The sequence below is a fragment of the Sciurus vulgaris genome (assembly GCF_902686455.1).
Source record: "Sciurus vulgaris genome assembly, chromosome: 7".
Classification (NCBI taxonomy): Eukaryota; Metazoa; Chordata; class Mammalia; order Rodentia; family Sciuridae; genus Sciurus; species Sciurus vulgaris.
Window position 1 is genome coordinate 16,961,765 of NC_136467.1, and position 20,004 is coordinate 16,981,768.

Consider the following 20,004-nt stretch of genomic DNA (forward strand, 5'->3'; position numbering starts at 1 on the left):
GTTAGGAGAAAAAAATTGCACTGTATTTCCTATATTAAAAATATACTACATCATGTACAACCATAAGAATGAGAAGTTATACTCCATTTTTTTAAATTTATCTTTTAATTTTTTACAAACAGCATTTTGATTCATTGTATACAAATGGGGTACATTGTTTCATTTCTATGGTTGTACACAATGTAGATTCATACCATTCATGTAATCATATGTGTACACAGGGTAATGAGGTCTGTCTCATTCCACCATTTTTTATACCCCCCTTCCTCTCATTTCCTTCTACATAATCTAAAGTTCCCCCATTCTTTTCTCCCTCCCCTCCCCTCTACCCCCATTATATATCATTCTCCACTTATCAAGGAAAACTTTGGCCTTTGGTTTTTTGGGATTGGATTATTTCATTTAGCATGATATTCTCCAATTCCATCCACTTATTTGCAAATGCCATAATATTATTTTTCTTTATGGCTGAATAATATTCCATTGTATATATATACCACAGTTTCTTTATCCATTCATCTGTTGAAGGGCATCTAGGTTGGTTCCACAGTCTAGCTCTTGTGAACTGAGCTGCTATAAATATTGATGTGGCTGTGTTACTATAGTATGCTGATTTTTAAGTCCTTTGGGTATAAACCGAGGAGTGGGATAACTGGGTCAAAAGGTGGGTCCATTCCAAATTTTCTGAGGATTTTCCACACTGCTTTCCAGAGTGGCTGCACCAATTTGCAACTCCACCAGCAATGTAAATGTGTGCCTTTTTCCCCACATCCATGCCAACATCTGTTATTGTTTGTGTTCTTTTTTTTTTTTTTATTGTTTGTGTTCTTGATAATAGCCATTCTAATTGGAGTAAGATGAAATCTTAGAGTTGTTTTAATTTGCATTTCTCTAATTACTGGAGATGTTGAACACTTTTCATATATTTATTAATTGCCTGTATGTCTTCTTCTGTAAAGTGTCTGTCCAGTTCCTTGGCACATTAATGATTGGGTTCTTTGTATTTTTGGTGTAAAGTTTTGTAAGTTCTTTATAAATTTTGGCAATAAGTGTTCTATGTGAAGTGCGTATGGAAAAGTTTTTTCTCCCACTCTGTAGGTTCTCTCTTCACATTCTTGATTGTATCCTTTGCTGAGAAAAAGCTTTTTAGTTTGAGTCCATCCCATTTATTGATTCTTGCTTTGATTTCTTGTGCTTTGGGATTCTCATTGAGGAGATCTGATCCTAAGCCAACATGATGAAGATTTGGGCCTACTTTGTCTTCTATTAGGTGCAGGATCTCTGGTCTAATTCCTATGTCCTTGATCCATTTTGAGTTGAGTTTTGTGCACAGTGAGAGATAGACGTTTAATTTCATTTTACTGCATATGAATTTCCAGTTTCACCAGCACCATTTGTTGAACAGGCTATCTTTTCTCCATTGTATGTTTTTGGCTCCTTTGTCTAGTATGAGGTGACTGTATTTATGCGGTTTTGTCTCTGCATCTTCTATTTTGTACCATTGGTCTGCCCGTCTGTTTTGGTGCCAATACCATGCTGTTTTTGTTACTATTGCTCTGTAGTATAGTTTAATGTCTGGTATCGTGATACCTCCTGTTTTACTTTTTCTACTCAGGATTGTTTTGGCTATTTGAGGTCTCTTGTTCTTCCAGATGAAGTTCATGTTTGCTTTCCCTATTTTTATGAGGAATGTCATTGGGATTTTAATTGGAATTACATTGAATCTGTATAATGCCTTTGGTAGAATGACCATTTTTGACATGTTAATTCTGCCTGTCCAAGAACATGGGAGATCTTTCCATCTTCGAAGGTTTTCTTCAATTTCTTTCTTTAATGTTCTGTAGTATTCAGTGTAGAAGTCTTTCACCTCTTTTGTTAGATTAATTCCCAAGTTTTTTTTTTTTTTTTTTTCTTGAGGCTACTGTGCATGGAGTGGTTTTCCTAATTTCTTTTTCAGAGGATTCATCACTTGTGAATAGAAATGCATTAGATTTACGTGTATTGATTTCATATCCTGCTACTTTGCAGAATTCATTTATTAGTTCTAGAAGTTTTCTAGTGGAGTTTTTGGATCTTCTAAATATAGGATCATGTCATCAGCAAATAGTGACAACTTTAGTTCTTCTTTTCCTATTTGTATCCCTTTAATTTCTTTGGTCTGTCTAATTGCTCTGGCAAGTGTTTCAAGGACAATGTTGAATAGAAGTGGTGAAAGAGGGCATCCCTGTCTTGTTCCAGTTTTTAGAAGGAATGCTTTCATTTTTCTCCATTAAGAATGATGTTGGCCGTGGGCTTAGCATAGATAGCCTTTACAATGTTGAGGTATGTTCCTACTATTCCTATTTTTTCTAGTGTTTTAAGCATAAAGAGGTGTTGTATTTTATCAAATGCTTTCTCAGCATCTATTGAAATAATCATGTGATTATTAACTTTAAGTCTATTGATGTGATGAATTACATTTATTGTTTTACGGATGTTGAACCAACCTTGCACAACTTGGATAAACCCCACTTGATCATGTGCTCTATCTTTTTAATATATTTTTTCATGCAATTTGCCAGTATTTTGTTAAGGATTTTTGCATCTGTTTTCATCAGGGATATTGGTCTAAAGGTTTCTTTCCTTGATGTGTCTTTGTCTGGTTTTGGTATCAGAGTGATACTAGCCTCATAGAATGAATTTGGAAGGGTTCCTTCCTTTTCTGTTTCCTGGAATACTTTGAGGAGTATTGGTATTAGTTCTTCTTTAAAGGTCTTGTAGAATTCTGTCGAGAATCCATCTGGTCCTGTGCTTTTCTTGGTTGGTAGGCTTTTGATGGCTTCTTCTATTTTGGTGATTGAAATTCATCTGTTTAGTTTGTGTACATCTTCCTGATTCAGTTTGGGAGGATCATATGACTCTAAAAATTTGTCAGTATCTTCAATATTTTCTATTTTGTTGGAGTATAGATTTTCAAAGTAGCTTCTAATTATGTTATGTATTTCAATGATGTCTGTCGTGATCTTTCCTTTCTCATCATGAATTCTAGTAATTTGAGTTTTCTCTCTCCTTCTCTTCGTTAGTGTGGCTAGGGGTTTATCTATTTTGTTTACTTTTTCAAAGAACCAACTTTTTGTTTTGTCAATTTTTTGAATTGTTTCTCTTGTTTCAGTTTCATTGATTTCAGCTGTGATTTTAATTAGTTCCTGTCTTCTACTATTTTTGGTGTTGATCTATTCTTCTTTTTCTAGGTCTTTGAGATGTAATGTTACATCATCTAGTTGTTGACTTTTTTTAATGTATGAGCTCAAGGCAATGAACTTTCCTCTTAGTACTGCTTTCATAGTGTCCCAGAGATTTCAATATGTTGTGTCATTGTTCTCATTTACCTCTAAGAATTTTTTTATTTCTTCCCTAATGTCTTCTGTTATTCAGTACCATGTTATTTAGTCTCCAGGTATAGGAGTAGTTTTTGTTTGTTAGTTTATCATTCATTTCTAATTGCATTCCATTATGGTCTGATAGGATACAGGGTAGGATTTCTATTTTTTTGTATTTACTAATGGCTTCTTTGTGGCATAGCATATGGTCTATTTTGGAGGAGGATCCATGAGCTTCTGAGAAGAAAGTATATTCGCTTGATAATGGATGAAATACTCTGTAAATATCCATTAAGTCTATATCATTGATTGGATTATTTAATTCTATAGTTTATTTGTTCAGTTTTTGTTTGGAGGATCTATCCAGTGGTGAGAGCGGTGTGTTAAAGTCCCCCACTATTAATGTGTTTTGGTCTATTTGATTCTTAAAATTGAGAAGGGTTTGTTTGATTTCATAGATGCTCTGTTGTTTGGGGCATAAATATATAAAATTGCTATATCTTGCCGTTTTATGCTCCCCTTAAGCAGTATGAAATGCCTTCTTTATCCCTTCTGACTAACTTAGGTTTGAAGTCCACTTTATCTGATATGAGGATGGAGACCCCTGCTTTTTTACTGGGTCCATGTGCATACTATGTTTCCCCCCATCCTTTCACCTTTAGTCTGTGGATCTCTTTTTCTATGAGATGAGTCTCTTGAAAGCAGCATATTGTTGGGTCCTTCTTTTTAATCCAATCTGCCAGTCTCTGTCTTTTGATTATTGAGTTTAGGCTATTGACATTCAGAGTTATTATTGTGATATGATTTGTATTCCTGGTCATTTTGGCTTATTTTTGGTTTTTAAGTTGACTTGGTTTCTCCTTTGATTGGCTTTTCCTTTAGGGTAGTTTCTCCCTTTGCTGAGTTGTATTGTTGCTTTTCACTTCCTCCTCATGAAATATTTTGCTAAGAATGTCTGTAGGGCAGACTTTCTGTTTGTAAATTCTTTTATCTTTTGTTTATTGTGGAAAGATTTTATTTCATCTTCAAATCTGAAGGTTAGTTTTGCTGGGTATAGGATTCTTGGTTGGTATCCGTGTTCTTTTAGAACTTGAAATATACTCTTCCAGGCTCTTCTTGCTTTTAGAGTCTGGACTGAGACATCTGCTGATATCCTTATTGCTTTCCCCTTATATGTAATCTGATACTTTTCTCTTGCAGCCTTTAAAATCCTATCTATATTTTGTATGTGAGGTATTTTCATTATAATGTGTCTTGGTGTGGATCTGTTGTAATTTTGTGCACCTGGTATTCTATAAGCCTCTTGTATTTGATTTTCCATTTCATTTTTCAGGTTTGGGAAATTTTCTGATATTATTTCATTGAACAAGTTGTTTATTCCTTTGGTTTGTATCTCTGTGTCTTCCTCAATCCCAATAATTCTTAAATTCGGTCTTTTCATGATATCCCTTAATTCTTGGAGGTTCCATTCATGACTTCTTAACATCATGTCAGTTTGTTCAACCTCATTTTCAAGATTAAATATTTTGTCTTTTTTTTTTTTTTTGAAGTGCAAAATGGTGTAATTACTTTGCAAACAGCTTAACAGTTTTTATAATGTTAAATATACATCCATCATGAGACCCAAAGACTCCACACCTATGTATTTACCCTAGAAAGGGAAAACATATCCATACCAAGACTTGTATGCAAATGTTTTTTTTTTTTTTTCTTAACTTTACACATGATTTTATTGGATATACATGCAATACAAAGTACTAAATATTGAGCTGTATCTTAGAGACCTTCAAACTGGTTCCAACCTCCAACCTACTTTTCGGTTTCCCCTCTCCCCACTCCCTGTGTGCTCCAGCCACACCTGAGAAGATTGATCTCCACTTTCCCTCTCTCCCTGTCAGCAGGGCCTCCAGCTCCACTCTCTCACTCTCTTCTTTTTTTTTTTTTTTTTTTTTTTTTAATTTTTATTGTAAACAAATGGGATACATGTTGTTTCTCTGTTTGTACATGGCGTAAAGGCATACCATTTGTGTAGTCATAAATTTACATAGAGTAATGTTGTTTGATTCATTGTTATTTTTTCCCTTCCCCCCACCCCTCCCACCCCTCTTTTCCCTCTATACAGTGCTTCCTTCCTCCATACTTGCCCCCCTCCCTAATCCTAACTCTAACCCTAACACTAACCCTCCCCTCCCCGCATTATGTGTCATCATCCACTTATTAGCGATATCATTCGTCCTTTGGCTTTTTGAGATTGGCTTATCTCACTTAGCATGATATTCTCCAATTTCATCCATTTGCCTGCAAATGCCATAATTTTATCATTCTTTATGGCTGAGTAATATTCCTTTGTATATATATACCACAGTTTCTTTATCCACTCATCAATTGAAGGGCATCTAGGTTGGTTCCACAGTCTGGCTATTGTGAATTGAGCAGCTATGAACATTGATGTGGCTGTATCTCTGTAGTATGCTGATTTTAAGTCCTTTGGGTATAGGCCAAGGAGTGGGATAGCTGGGTCAAATGGTGGGTCCATTCCAAGTTTTCTAAGGAATCTCCACACTGCTTTCCAGAGTGGCTGCACTAATTTGCAATGTATGAGTGTACCTTTCTCCCCACATCCTCACCAACACCTTTTGTTGCTCGTATTCTTGATAATCGCCATTCTAATTGGGGTGAGATGGAATCTTAGGGTGGTTTTGATTTGCATTTCTCTTATTACTAGAGATGTTGAACATTTTTCCATATGTTTGTTGATTGCTTGTAGATCTTCTTCTGTGAAGTGTCTATTCATTTCCTTAGCCCATTTGTCGACTGGATTATTTGAATTCTTGGAGTAGAGTTTTTTGAGTTCTTTATAGATTCTGGAGATTAGTGCTCTATCTGAAGTATGATTGGCAAAGATATTCTCCCACTCTGTAGGCTCTTTCTTCGCATTGCTGATAGTTACCTTTGCTGAGAGAAAGCTTTTTAGTTTGAATCTATCCCAGTTATTGATTCTTGCTTTTATTTCTTGTGCTATGGGAGTCCTGTTAAAGAAGTCTGGTCCTAAGCCGACATGTTGAAGATCTGGACCTACTTTTTCTTCTATAATCTGCAGGGTCTCTGGTCTGATTCCGAGGTCCTTAATCCATTTTGAGTTGAGTTTTGTGCGGAGTGAGAGATAGGGGTTTAGTTTCATTCTAAAAAACTAGTTTTCCAGTTTTCCCAGCACCATTTGTTAAAGAAGCTATCTTTTCTCCATTGCATATTTTTGGCCCCTTTGTCTAGTATGAGAAAATTGTATTTATTTGGGTTTGTGTCCGTGTCCTCTATTCTGTACCATTGATCTACCTTTCTATTTTGGTACCAATACCATGCCGTTTTTGTTACTATTGCTTTGTAGTAGAGTTGAAGATCTGGTATTGCAATACCCCCTGTTTCACTCTTCCTGCTAAGGATTGCTTTAGCTATTCTGGGTTTCTTATTCTTCCAGATAAATTTCATAATTGCTTGCTCTCTTTCTGTAAGGTACGTCATTGGGATTTTAATTGGAATTGCATTGAATTTGTATAGCACTTTAGGTAGTATGGCCATTTTGACAATATTAATTCTTCCTATCCAAGAACATGGAAGATCTTTCCATCTTCTAAGGTGTTCTTTAATTTCTTTCTTCAGTGTTCTATAGTTCTCATTGTAGAGGTCTTTCACCTCTTTTGTGAGATTGATTCCCAAGTATTTTATTTTTTTCGAGGCTATTGTGAATGGGGTAGTTTTCCTAATTTCTCTTTCTGAAGATTCATCACCTATGTATAAAAATGCATTGGATTTATGAGCATTGATCTTGTAACCTGCTACTTTACTGAATTCACTTATGAGTTCTAAGAGTTTTCTGGTGGAATTTCCAGGTTCCTCTAAATATATAATCATGTCATCAGCGAACAGGGATAGTTTGAGTTCTTCTTTTCCAATTCGTATCCCTTTAATTTCTTTGGTTTGTCTAATTGCTCTGGCTAGAGTCTCAAGAACGATGTTGAATAGAAGTGGTGAAAGAGGGCATCCCTGCCTTGTTCCAGTTTTTAGGGGGAATGCTTTCAGTTTTTCACCATTTAGAATGATATTAGCCATGGGCTTAGCTTAAATGGCCTTTACAATGTGAAGGAATGTTCCCACTATCCCTATTTTTTCTAGTGTTTTGAGCATGAAGGGGTGCTGTATTTTATCAAATGCTTTTTCTGCATCTATTGAAATAATCATGTGATTCTTGACTTTAAGTCTATTGATATGGTGAATGACATTTATTGATTTCCTGATGTTGAACCAACCTTGCATCCCTGGGATGAAACCCACTTGATCATGGTGCACTATCTTTTTAATATGTTTTTGTATGCGATTTGCTAAAATTTTGTTGAGAATTTTTGCGTCGATGTTCATTAAGGATATTGGTCTGAAATTTTCTTTCCTTGATGAGTCTCTGTCTGGTTTAGGTATCAGTGTGATATTGGCTTCATAGAATGAGTTTGGGAGGGTTCCCTCCTCTTCTATTTTATGGAATACTTTGAGGAGTATTGGAATGAGCTCTTCTTTAAAGGTTTTGTAGAACTCAGCTGAGAACCCATCTGGTCCCGGACTTTTCTTTGTTGGTAGGCTTTTGATGACTTCTTCTATTTCAGTACTTGAAATTGGTCTATTTAAATTGTGTATGTCCTCCTCGTTCAGTTTAGGCAATTCATATGTCTCTAGAAACCTGTTGATGTCTTCGAAATTTTCTATTTTGTTGGAGTATAGATTTTCAAAATAGCTTCTAATTATGTTTTGTATTTCAATCCTGTCTGTTGTGATATTTCCTTGTTCATTCCGAATTTTAGTGATTTGGATTTTCTCTCGTCTTCTCTTTGTTAGTGTGGCTAAAGGTTTATCAATTTTGTTTATTTTTTCGAAGAACCAACTATTTATTTTGTCAATTTTTTGTATTGTTTCTTTTGTTTCAATTTCAAAAATGGTGCTGGGGATTGAACTCAGGGCCTTGTGCTTGTAAGGCAAGCACTCTACCGACGGAGCTATCTCCCCAGCCCACCGAAATATTTTGTCTTCATTGTCTGAGATTCTGTCTTCCATGAGTTCTGTTCTGTTGATGATGCTTTCTATTGAGTTTTTAACTTGGTTTATCATTTCTTTCATTTCAGTATTTCTGGTTTTTTTTTGTTTGTTTGTTTGTTTTTTTTTTTCAGAATCTCTTATCTCTTTATTGAAGTGTTCTTTTGCTTTCTGCATTTGCTCTTTTAACTGCTTACTGGAAAGGTCATGCATTGCCTGCATTTACTCTCTTACCTCATCTTTTGCTTCACGGATCATTTTAAGTATGCAGATTCTAAACTCTTTTTCTTTCATTTCTACTGCCATGCTGTTATTGGATTCTATCACAATAGCATCTTGATTTGTTAGGGACTCTTTCTTCCCCTGTTTTTTCATATTGTTTCTATATAGTCCCCTCTAGCAGTGAAGATCAGAGATACCGAAGTTCCCCCCCTTGCAGGCTTATTATGACCCTGGAGTTTTCCACTACCTCTCCTTTGAAGGGGCGATCAATACCAGTTGCACAAAATACAGAGAAAATGCAGCCCTGAACCAGATAGCCCCTATAAAGACTTTAACATTATTGTAATGAACAGGATCAGTTCAATCACTATTTACAGTATTTCTAGTTGTAAACAAGAGGTTAGGGAAGGGTGTAGGCTGTAAGTGAGTAAGTAAATAGAGGTAACTGTCAAAGGGCCTCCAGTCTCTTGTAGGTGTCTATACTCCATTTATGTATGGTGTGTCAATGCATTCTATTGCCATGTATAATTAATTAGAACAAATTTTAAAATCTTTTTTTAAATTAAGGAAAAAAATACAAAGATCTAGGAGTGAAGTTTGGGATACAAGAGGTGCTTAACATGCACAAGGTCATGGGTTAATACCCCTGGGATTGAAGCAATACAGAAAACATTTATTTTCTTCTTTTAAATGTAAGCCTTGCCCATTATGAATAATTTAGAAAATACAGAAAAGTACAAAGAAGAAAATAATATTATAATCCCATTTATGATTTTACTATTCACAGTTGTAGGCTCCTTTCCTTGCAATATTTATTACTTATTTTTATTTTTTTGCGGTACTAAAATAAACCCAGGTCTTCATAGTTGCTGGGCAGGTACTCTACCACTGAACTGCATTCCCCTCCCCTTTATTATTTATTTTATAAGAAATTACTGGGGCTTAGGGTCTAACTTAGTAGTAAAATACTTGCCAAATATGTGCTAAACCCTGAGATTGATTCTCAGCACCACTCAGAAAAGTATAAATTAAATAAATAGATTATATTGAGTATCTTCCACTAATTGGAAGTTTAATCCTCATGACCACTCATTAGGGTAAGTGCTATTATTTTTCACTGTTTATGTCTGAAGAAAATGAGCCACAGTTTTTCCAAGTATTTTAAACAATTGGGGTAACATCTGTGTACATGGTGGTAATTTATATATAATCTGTTTTTTATTTAGTTCTGGAAACAAGTTTGTAAGAACTGGTAAATGTAGAGTTACTCTTATGTAGGCTTTTTTTTGTTTGTTCAATATAGCTGATTTTAGAGTTTTGTATATATACATATATATTTTTATATTTATTATGTATCTTTCTGTATAGTTTCTTATTACTACAGGAGAAAATCTAGATTACCTTGATGGTGTTCATACAGTATTTGGTGAAGTGACAGAAGGCATGGACATAGTTAAGAAAATTAATGAGACCTTTGTTGACAAGGATTTTGTACCATATCAAGATATCAGGTGTGATTACAATTTACTATCTTGAATGTATTAGAATGTTTTAATATGGTCATGTTTGACTTGTAGTGGCATGGATGGAACTGGTACACATAGGACTGGGTTTTTTTAAATATATTTTTTAGATTTTGATAGGCCTTTAATCATTTATTTGTATGTGGTACTGAGAATTGAACCTAGTGCCTCACACATGCTAGGAAGTACTCTACCACTGAGCCACAACTCCAGCCCAACTGGTTTTTGATTAATTCCAAAATGTGAATTAATATAAAATGATGAGTCCTCATAAAAAGAATCTTTTGTATTTTTCTACTTGTACTAATTAATTTTTTTTCTTTTTTTTTTTTTTTTTTTTTTGCACCAGAGATTGAACCCAGGGGCTCTTAACTACTAAGCCACATCCCCAGCCCTTTTTATTTTTTATTTTGAGACAGGGTCTCACTAAGTTGCTTAGGGCCTCGCTATGTTGCTGAGGCTGACCTCAAACTTGGGGTCCTCCTGCCTCAGTCTCCCGAGTGACTGGGATTGCAGGTGTGCACCACTGTGTCCAGCTACTTGTACTAATTATTTATCATAGCTGTTGTTGGGAAGAATTATTGTGCTTTCATTTTTAATGAAAATTATTGAGAAATAGAAAATTATTAAGATTTAGACATTTACTTTGCATCCTTGAAGTAATACAGAATAACAGATATACCAAAAAATGAAAAATAGTAACACTCATTGTGAAAGTATATTGTGAATTATTATATTAATATCTTTGTGCAAAATGGGGGTTTTGGCATTAAAGATCTTTAAGTTATTAGCTGTAATCTATGAAAAATAAAATATGGATTCTGAAATATTTCATGTAACATTTGACTTGGACTTTTGTAAGGATAAATCACACAGTGATTTTAGATGATCCGTTTGATGACCCTCCTGATTTAATAATTCCTGATCGATCACCAGAACCCACAAAGGAACAATTAGATGTAAGTAGAACCTTCTTGTGATTGAACATATACACATGTTAATTTGAATGGATTTAACTTTTTAATCTATTTAAAACTAATTTCTTCATAATGATTATTTTGCTTAATAAACTACACTAGAACAAGTTGAGTTTTTCTCTTCTCCAGAGCTACTCAGTTTTCTAGTTAACTTTTTATTACCCCGATTTCCTTTTTTAGTATCTGTTTCACCAGAACAGCCTTAGCTCTGGAAGCTTATATGAATCTTTGGGAAAAATTTTTTTTTAATTATCTAACTCTAATTAGGAGAATAATTTCAAGGCCAAACAAAACAATCATCCCGCGAGGAAACTTTTTAACTAGAGATACTCTGGAGCCAACTTAGAACCCAGAAGTTTCTGTGAAACAGCACAGACTTTTCCCCCAGATATTTTTAGATATAAATTTTTGCTTTTCAGGCTTCCTCAAGCCAATTTTGTCTGTATGGTTGAAGTTGGTGCTTACTTACTTCTAAGATTATTTATCTTCTCCATGTAGCACTTAGTTGGATAACAGTATGTGCATAGGTGTTTATTTTCATTTCCCAATAAATCAGAAGCCCAATCTTGCTAATAGTATAGAATTAATTTAAATCAGTTTCAGAGGTTTGTAAATGAAGCAAATGCCTTCCATGATTCTCAGATTTTTTTTATTTGTTGAAGATTTATGTTAATAATTTCTGCCTTGCAGAGTGGTCGAATAGGAGCAGATGAAGAAATTGATGATTTCAAAGGAAGATCAGCTGAAGAAGTAGAAGAAATAAAGGCAGAAAAAGAGGCCAAAACTCAAGCTATTCTTTTAGAGATGGTAAGATAATTATGTTTGTTCAAATAGTTGATCTGCAATATACTTAATACATATTTATTGTAAGTTTATCTTCTGGCTCTTGTGGTAGTCTTAAAATATTAAAAAATTTAGTCCAGAATTTTTCTCTAGGGACTGGGACTGTAGCTCAGTGATGGGGTACTTGCCTAGCACGTGGGAGGTACTGGGTTCCATCCTCAGCTCCACATAAAAGTAAATAAATAAAACAAAGGTATTTGTGTTCATCTACAACTTAAAAAAAAATTTAAGAAAAAAGTTTTTCTCTAGATTAAATTTTGAATGACATAACACATGAAAATAAATTTGGTTCCATTATCATTATAGTGCCAATTGCCTTTATAAAAAATGGATATCTCATTGATAAATATTAATTGAATTTCAATGGTTTAATATTCACCTCACTTTTAAAGCATGTTTATTGGACTAAATTTTATGTTAAAGAATGATTCTTCATTGTACTGCTCAAATATTAAAATTAAATAGCATGGTAGTCAAATGGTAATCTAAAATATATTTCTTCTGATATACAACTTTTTATGTTGTTTTCTTTTCCTTACTATTGGTTCATTATAATTATATGTAGCAATGGGATTTATTGTTGCATATTTGTACAACTATTATGTTTTATATATCAGCTAAAATACATATCTATACATATAAAACACATACACAGATATGTGCATATATATATTTATTTTGACTGATACACATATACTCCTTTGTCTTGCTAAGAGTATGAAGTCATATGGGGAATAATTATTAGGTAGAAAATTAATTGACCTATTAGGTATTTTTTTTTCCCTTCCTTATTTTGAGAAATAGGTATGCCTATTATGTAGTAGGTGATCAATAAACACTTGAATTGAATGGATATGATTATGTTTTTAATATTATTTTACATAAGTGTTTTCATATTTGTGGTTTCTTTTAAAATTTATATTAATTTATATTCACATTACCAGTATAAATAAGCCAATACCAAAAGTTATCATTTCAGAAAACTAGTGAAATAAACAAAAATTGAAAATACACTTTTGCTTTTCTACAGTACTGGAAATTGAATCCAGGGAGCTCTACCACTAAGCTACATCCCCACATCCCCAACCCCATTTTTAATTTTATTTTGAGACAGGGTCTTGTTAAATTGCCCAGACTGGCCTTGAACATGGTATCCTCCTGCCTCAGCCTCCCAAATCACTCAAATTAGAGGCATATGCCATCAAACCAGACTGAAAACACTATTTTTTATTTGGTGCTGGGAATTGAACCCAGGGGCACTTAACCACTGAGCCACATCCTCAGCTCCTTTTTGTGTTTTATTAGAGACAGGGTCTTGCTGAGTTGCTTAGGGCCTCACTAAGTTGCAGAGACTGACTTTGAACTCTCATGATCTTCCTACCTCAACTGCCTGAGCTGCTGGGACACAGGGATGTGCCACTGCGCCTGGCAACGTGCATTTTTAATTGAGCATATATATACTTAAGAGTATTGCTCCAGAACAACCAATACCAAGACAAATTCTAAGAAAATTCCTGGATATAAAATCAACACTGGATTTGTTGACCCTACTGATCTGACCATTGAGCCTCAACAACTGCTGCCATCATCGAAGAGAAATAGCATTATCATATCCACTTCCTGTGATCTTGCAGAACACCACTTAGAGTCTAGTCCAAGAGATCTACCCCAAATCTGAATCTAGGCTGGAAAAAGTACCTTCCTTGACCTCTAGATGCTGAACTTCTGTGGAATTACCAAATTCCAGCTTGCTTTCAGGATTTTAGCATCAAGTATGGATGCTGCTCAAATCTGTCAGTTGCTTCTCAGGGTCTGGTCCCTTTGGTGCTGCACAGCTACATGAGGATTCAAGAATGCTTGAAGAAGCAGACCACATACCAAAGTGACTATGGGAAGGACTACTTGGATTTCTTAATGATCTTAAACTCGTTCACATGCTCTCAAATCAGTGAGTACCTTAAGACTTTCTGATAAAGACAGGCAAATTCTTGATCACCTTATTCATTCTAACTGTGGCATCAACAAAGAAATGAAGAAGGAAAATAATTCAGTGAAGGAAGTCTGAAAAGCGATGGAAGCAGTGGGGCCTACTTAGTCATTTACTTAAAAATCAAAATATATTGAATGCATATTGTTCCAAATGCATTGTGACAGATGTGAGCCTTAGTATTTTGTTCCATTTTATTTTTTTTTAACAATAAAATCATTTAAGTCTACAAATTTCCCTCAAACATAGCTTTAACCATCTCTGATAGATTTTGATATAATGTCTTTTCTTTTCCTTTTGGGTCTTAATTTTGGGTTTTAATTTTTATTCTCTTTATTTTCTCTTTGAACCAGGAATTATGTGGAAGAGCTTTCTTAACTTCCCAATAATTAGAAGACTTAAAAACTATTTTTATTGTTGATATATTTCTTGAATGAAGTAAAATAAATGCATCTGCTTTGGAAAATTTATCACAGTTTTCTTTAATGGCATTAATCAAATATATGATTAATTTTTTGTTACTTGAATATGAGAAAAATTTAGTTTGTTGTATTTTTCTAATATATCTTTGTCTTAATTGTATACTTGAACTTTCAAATTTTGAAAGAAAAATATCAGAAACCTCCCACAGTAAATGTTTTTGTCAAGTTTTTTTAAAAAAAGTCAACACCAATAAGTCAATTGCATTTCTATACACCAAAGATATATCAGCTGAACGAGATATCAGGAAAACTATCCCCTATATAATAGCGTCAAAAAAAGAAAATAGGGATTGGGGATATAGCTCAGTTGGTAGAGTGCTTCCCTTGCAAGCACAAGGCCCTGGGTTCAATCCCCAGTACCCAAAAAAAAAAAAAAAAAAAAAAAAAGAAGAAAGAAAGAAAGAAAATATTTTGAAAGCAACCTAACAAAAGAGGTGAAAGACCTCTATAGTGAAAACTATAGAACTCTAAAGAAAGAAATTGTAGAAGAACTCAGAAAATGGAAAGATCTCCCATCTTCCTGGATGAATCAATATTATAAAAATGGCCATACTACCAAAAGCACTAAACAGATTTAATGCAATTCCTATTAAGAGCCCAATGATATTCTTCACAGAAATAGAATAAGCAATCATGAAATTCATTTGGAAAAATAAGAGGCCCAAAATAGCCAAAGCATACCTTAGCGTAAAAAGTGACACAGGAGGCATCATAATGCCAGATCTTAAATCACACTGCAGAGCTATAGTAACAAAAACAGCATGCTATTGTCACCAAAACAGACATGAAGACCATGGAACAGAAGACACAGAGATTCCCACATAAAGTCATCTCATCCTAGAGAAAGGTGCCATAAACATACACTGGAGAAAAGAGAGCCTCTTCAACAAATTGTGGTGGGAAAACTGAAAATCCATATGTAATAGAATGAAATTGAACCCCTATATCTCACCCTGCACACAACTCAACTAGGAGTGGATCGAGGACCTAGGCATTAGACCAGAGATCCTGCACTTACTCGAAGAAAAAGTAGGCCCAACTCTCTATCATGTCCGCTTGGGAACCAGATTCCTCCGCAGGACTCCTAAAGTGCAACAAGTAAAATCAAGAATCAATAAATGGGATGGCATCGAACTGGAAAGCTTCTTCACAGCAAAGGAAACAGTCAGGACATGTACAGAGATCCTACAGATTGGGAGAAAACCTTCACCACCAGTACCTCAGATCTAAGACCTTAATTTCCAGTATATACAAAGAACTAAATAAATAACCCAGTCACTGAATAACCCGATCAATAAATGGGCAAAAGAACTGAACAAATACTTCACAGAAGAAATACAAGTGATCAAAAAATATATGGAGGTTGTTTGGTGTGTGGGCCTCTTGAGGGGCGTTCTCCGGAGGGCCGCTGGTGCGGGCCGCAGTGACAGGGCCGCTCGCCCCTGCGCACCCCGCCTCTTCCCCGGTGCGGCGTCTGCCGGTGCCCTCCGCGTCCTGTAGGCCCAACATGGCGCAGGACCCCGCAGGTGGCTGCCTGGGTGGAGGCGCTGCGCTGCGAGGGCGAGACTGACAAACACTGGGAGTTTTTGCTCCACAACGCTGGGGACCTGGCCCCCGCGGGTGGCGCTGCCTCAGCTAACACGGACTAAGCTGCGGACGCCGAGAGCGGATCCCGCAGTGGGCAGCTGCAGCAGGTCTTCGCCTTTTCCATGGCCTGGGCAAACCACGTCTTCCTTGGGTGCCGGTACCCTCAAAAAGTCATGGATAAAATTCTTAGTATGGCTGAAGGCATCAAAGTGACAGATGTTCCAATCCATACAGCAAGAGACGAACTGGTTGCCAAGAAGGGGTAGAAGAGCTATCCAAAAAAACGAATAATAGAAGGAAAAAACAACTCTGCAGTTGAGGAAGATCTTGCAAAAATTTCTGCAAAAACAGAACGTACATCAGCTCAGCCAGAAAACAATTCTACATGTTCGGGGTCATCCACCAAATCAGAGAGTAGTGGGAACTCCACTCGCAGCGCTGGCATCTCTGGTCAGAATAGCTCTACAAGTGAGGGAGATCGATCTGTTTCCAGCCAAAGCAGCAGCAGCAGCATTTCTTCTCAGGTAACAACAGCAGGATCTGGAAAAGCTTCTGAATCAGAAGCTCCAGATAAGCATGGTTCTGCATCATTTGTTTCTTCGTTTTTGAAATCCAGTGTGAATAGTCACGTGACCCAGTCCACTGATTCCAGACAACAAAGTGGCTCACCTAAAAAGAGTGGTTTGGAAGGTTCTTCCGTCTCTGTTTCTCAGAGCAGCTCAGAGATTGAGGTGCCCTTGTTGGATTCTTCTGGAAGCTTGGAAGTAGAGTTGCCGTTATTGTCTTCTAAATCTAGTTCAGAGACAGCTTCAAGTGGGTTAACTCCCAAAACTAGTTCAGAGGCAAGTGTTTCATCATCAGTTTCTAAAAACAGTTCCTCATCAGGCACATCATTACTAACTCCCAAGAGCAGCTCAACAAATACATCACTGCTAACTTCCAAAAGCACTTCCCAGGTAGCTGCATCACTGTTGGCTTCCAAGAGCAGCTCCCAGACCAGTGGATCTATGGTTTCCAAAAGCAGTCCCTTAGCAAGTGTGTCCCAGCTAGCTTCTAAGAGTAGTTCTCAGAGTAGCACCTCACAGTTGCCTTCTAAGAGTACTTCACAGTCAAGTGAGAGTTCTGTCAAGTTCTCTTGTTGCAAATTAACCAATGAAGATGTGAAACAGAAGCAACCTTTCTTCAATAGACTGTATGAAACAGTGGCATGGAAATTAGTAGCTGTTGGTGGCTTTAGTCCCGATGTGAATCACAGAGACCTCCTAAACGCAGCTATTGAGGCTCTGAAAGCAACACTGGATGTATTTTTTGTCCCACTAAAAGAACTGGCAGATCTGCCTCAAAATAAAAGCTCTCAAGGAAGTATTGTATGCGAATTGAGGTGCAAGTCAGTATACTTGGGCACTGGCTGTGGAAAAAGCAAAGGAAATGCAAAAGCAGTTGCATCAAGAGAAGCATTGAAGTTATTTCTTAAGAAAAAGGTGGTGGTAAAAATATGTAAAAGGAAATACAGAGGCAGTGAGATAGAAGATCTAGTACTCCTTGATGAAGAATCAAGACCTGTAAACTTACCTCCAGCATTAAAACATCCTCAAGAATTGCTATAATCTATGTGTCTAAAATATCACTGCATACAGTATCTGGTATTTGAAGAGAAAACTGACTTAATTTTTGTACAATATAAAACACAGGCTTTCACAGATTTTGTATTGCTTTTTTCCAGTTTTGCAGAAAATTTACATTCTAATTCTCTTCACAAGTGGAAGTTGTAAATAATTTATGAATGACAGTACACATTAAAAAGGTATACATTAACAGCATACCAGTATGCTGTTTTATTTGCTGCAGAAAATACTGTCTTCTATTTTTAATGATGTATTAGGTATGATGTGTAGTTCTGTAGAGTCTTAAAATTTTTGTACTACTTTAAATTCGGTGAAAATGTATTAAGTTGTCTACCATGCTTTTTTTTTTTAGCTGAATAAATCACATCAAAGAAAAGGGGACCACAGAATTTGAATGTCTGAAAGTCTGTGAAACTTAAGGTTTTAAGAATGTTGCCCATAGTCTTGAACATGTCTGTAAAAGAATAAAGAAAAAATAGTTGCCTAAGACTATTTTTATGAGAAATTGTAAGCATTTTTTTAAGATATAAAGCAGTATACTGTACTTATTGTTATTTTATTCTGAAGTTGTTTAAAATTCACCATGATTTTGACCGCTGCTGATTCTTTAAGCGGGTTAATTTATGTTTTGAGGTAAAATACAATTTACACTTTTTCTTAAAGACATAAATGTGGGTTTCTATATTAATGTATATTTTGTGACTACTATTAACAGATTGATTTGTTTTAGATATTAAATGCTTTAAGCTATTTTACCTTTTCAAAAAAAATATGGAAAAATGTTCAACATCACTAGCAATTAGAGAAATGCAAATTAAAACTACACTGAGATTCCATCTCACTCCAGTCAGAATGGCAATTATTAAGAATATAAGTAGCAATAAATGTTGGTGAGGATGTGGAGAGAAAAGTACTCTCATACATTTTTTGTGGGACTGCAAATTGATGCAACCACTATGGAAAGCAGTATCCAGATTCCTTAGAGAACTTGGAATGGAACCTTCATTTGACCCAATTATCTCACTTCTTGGCATATACCCAAAGGACTTAAAAACAACATACTGTAGTGACACATCCACATCCATGTTTATAGCAGCTCAGTTCACAATTGCCAAGCTATGGAAACAACCTAGATGCCCTTCAACAGATAAAGGGATAATGAAAATGTGGTATACATACATAATAGAATATTACTCAGCCATAAAAAAGCATGAAATTATGGCATTTTCTGGTAAATGGATAGAACTGGAGAATATCATGCAGTGAAATAAACCAATCCTCCAAAACCAAAGATTGAATGTTCTCTCTGATTTGTGGATGCTAACCCATAACAAGGGAGATGGGGGAGGGGAATAATAGAAATTCATTGGATTAGACAAAGAGCAACAAAGGGAAGTGAAAGGGGAGAGTAATAGAAAAGATAGAATTAATTGGTCATAACTTTTCTAGCCTTGTGTTCGTGTACACAACCAGGGTAACTCCATATCATGTACAACCATAAGAGTGGGATCCTAAACAGAAAAAGTTATACTGTATGTATGTATAATCTGCCAAAATACATTGTCATGTATAACCAAAAAGGACAAATAAAAAAAATTATTGGACATAAAAGAAAGATCTTTTGAGGCAGGGTGCAGTGTCTCATACCTGTAATCCCAACGACTCAGGAGGCTGAGGCAGGAGAATCTTAAGTTCAAGGCCAACTTAAGCAACTTAGTGAGACCCTGTCTAAAAAATGAAAAAGAACTGGGATGTAACTCAGTGATTAATTACCCCTAGGTTCAGTCCCCGTACCAAAAAAAAAAAAAAAAAAAAAAAAAAGATCTTTTTAGCAACTGACAAGAAAAACAAGTGACTTATAAGGGAAAGATTATTAACTTATAATCAAACTTAAACAGGAAAGTTTAGGAAGTTTGTACCAAAGGAAAAATGGGTTGACATTTTTTTAAACGTTTTGTTTTCAGATCATTTTTTTCCCCAGATAATTTCAAACTTAGGGAAAAATAGAATACATAAGTTCTATATGCCTTTTACTCAGATTCACCAAGTTTTAACATTTTTGCTATGTTCACTTTTATCATTTTCTCAGTTCTTTTTTGTGGTGCAAATATTAGCTATTAATATTGGTTTTTTAAATATTGTTTTTCTAATATTGCCTTATAATCAAACATAATAATGGGATTCATTATGCCATATTCATACATGCACATAAAAATATTAGTAATACCAGGAATGGTATAGTTTCAAATTTTAAAATCTTATTAGATTTATTTTCCTCAGCCTGTAATTTATGGAGTAAATTTAGGTATTTTAGGGAAATTAG

General features: G+C 35.3%; 1 protein-coding gene and 1 pseudogene across 2 annotated transcripts in view; both read left to right on the top strand.

Annotated features, from left to right (window-relative positions):
* The window catches only part of PPIL4 (peptidylprolyl isomerase like 4), a 48,040-nt gene that overhangs the window by 4,854 nt on the left and 23,182 nt on the right, over window positions 1–20,004 (top strand). Inside the window, exons 5-7 of the mRNA XM_079146867.1 lie at window positions 10,026–10,168; window positions 11,043–11,139; window positions 11,848–11,964. Of these exons, the coding sequence (XP_079002993.1) occupies window positions 10,026–10,168; window positions 11,043–11,139; window positions 11,848–11,964 (357 nt within the window). The remainder of the gene's footprint in view (window positions 1–10,025; window positions 10,169–11,042; window positions 11,140–11,847; window positions 11,965–20,004) is intronic.
* Window positions 15,642–18,162, top strand: LOC306666894 (CDKN2A-interacting protein-like; annotated as a pseudogene). The gene is made up of 2 exons: window positions 15,642–15,684; window positions 15,970–18,162. The product of its transcript is annotated as a CDKN2A-interacting protein-like (transcript).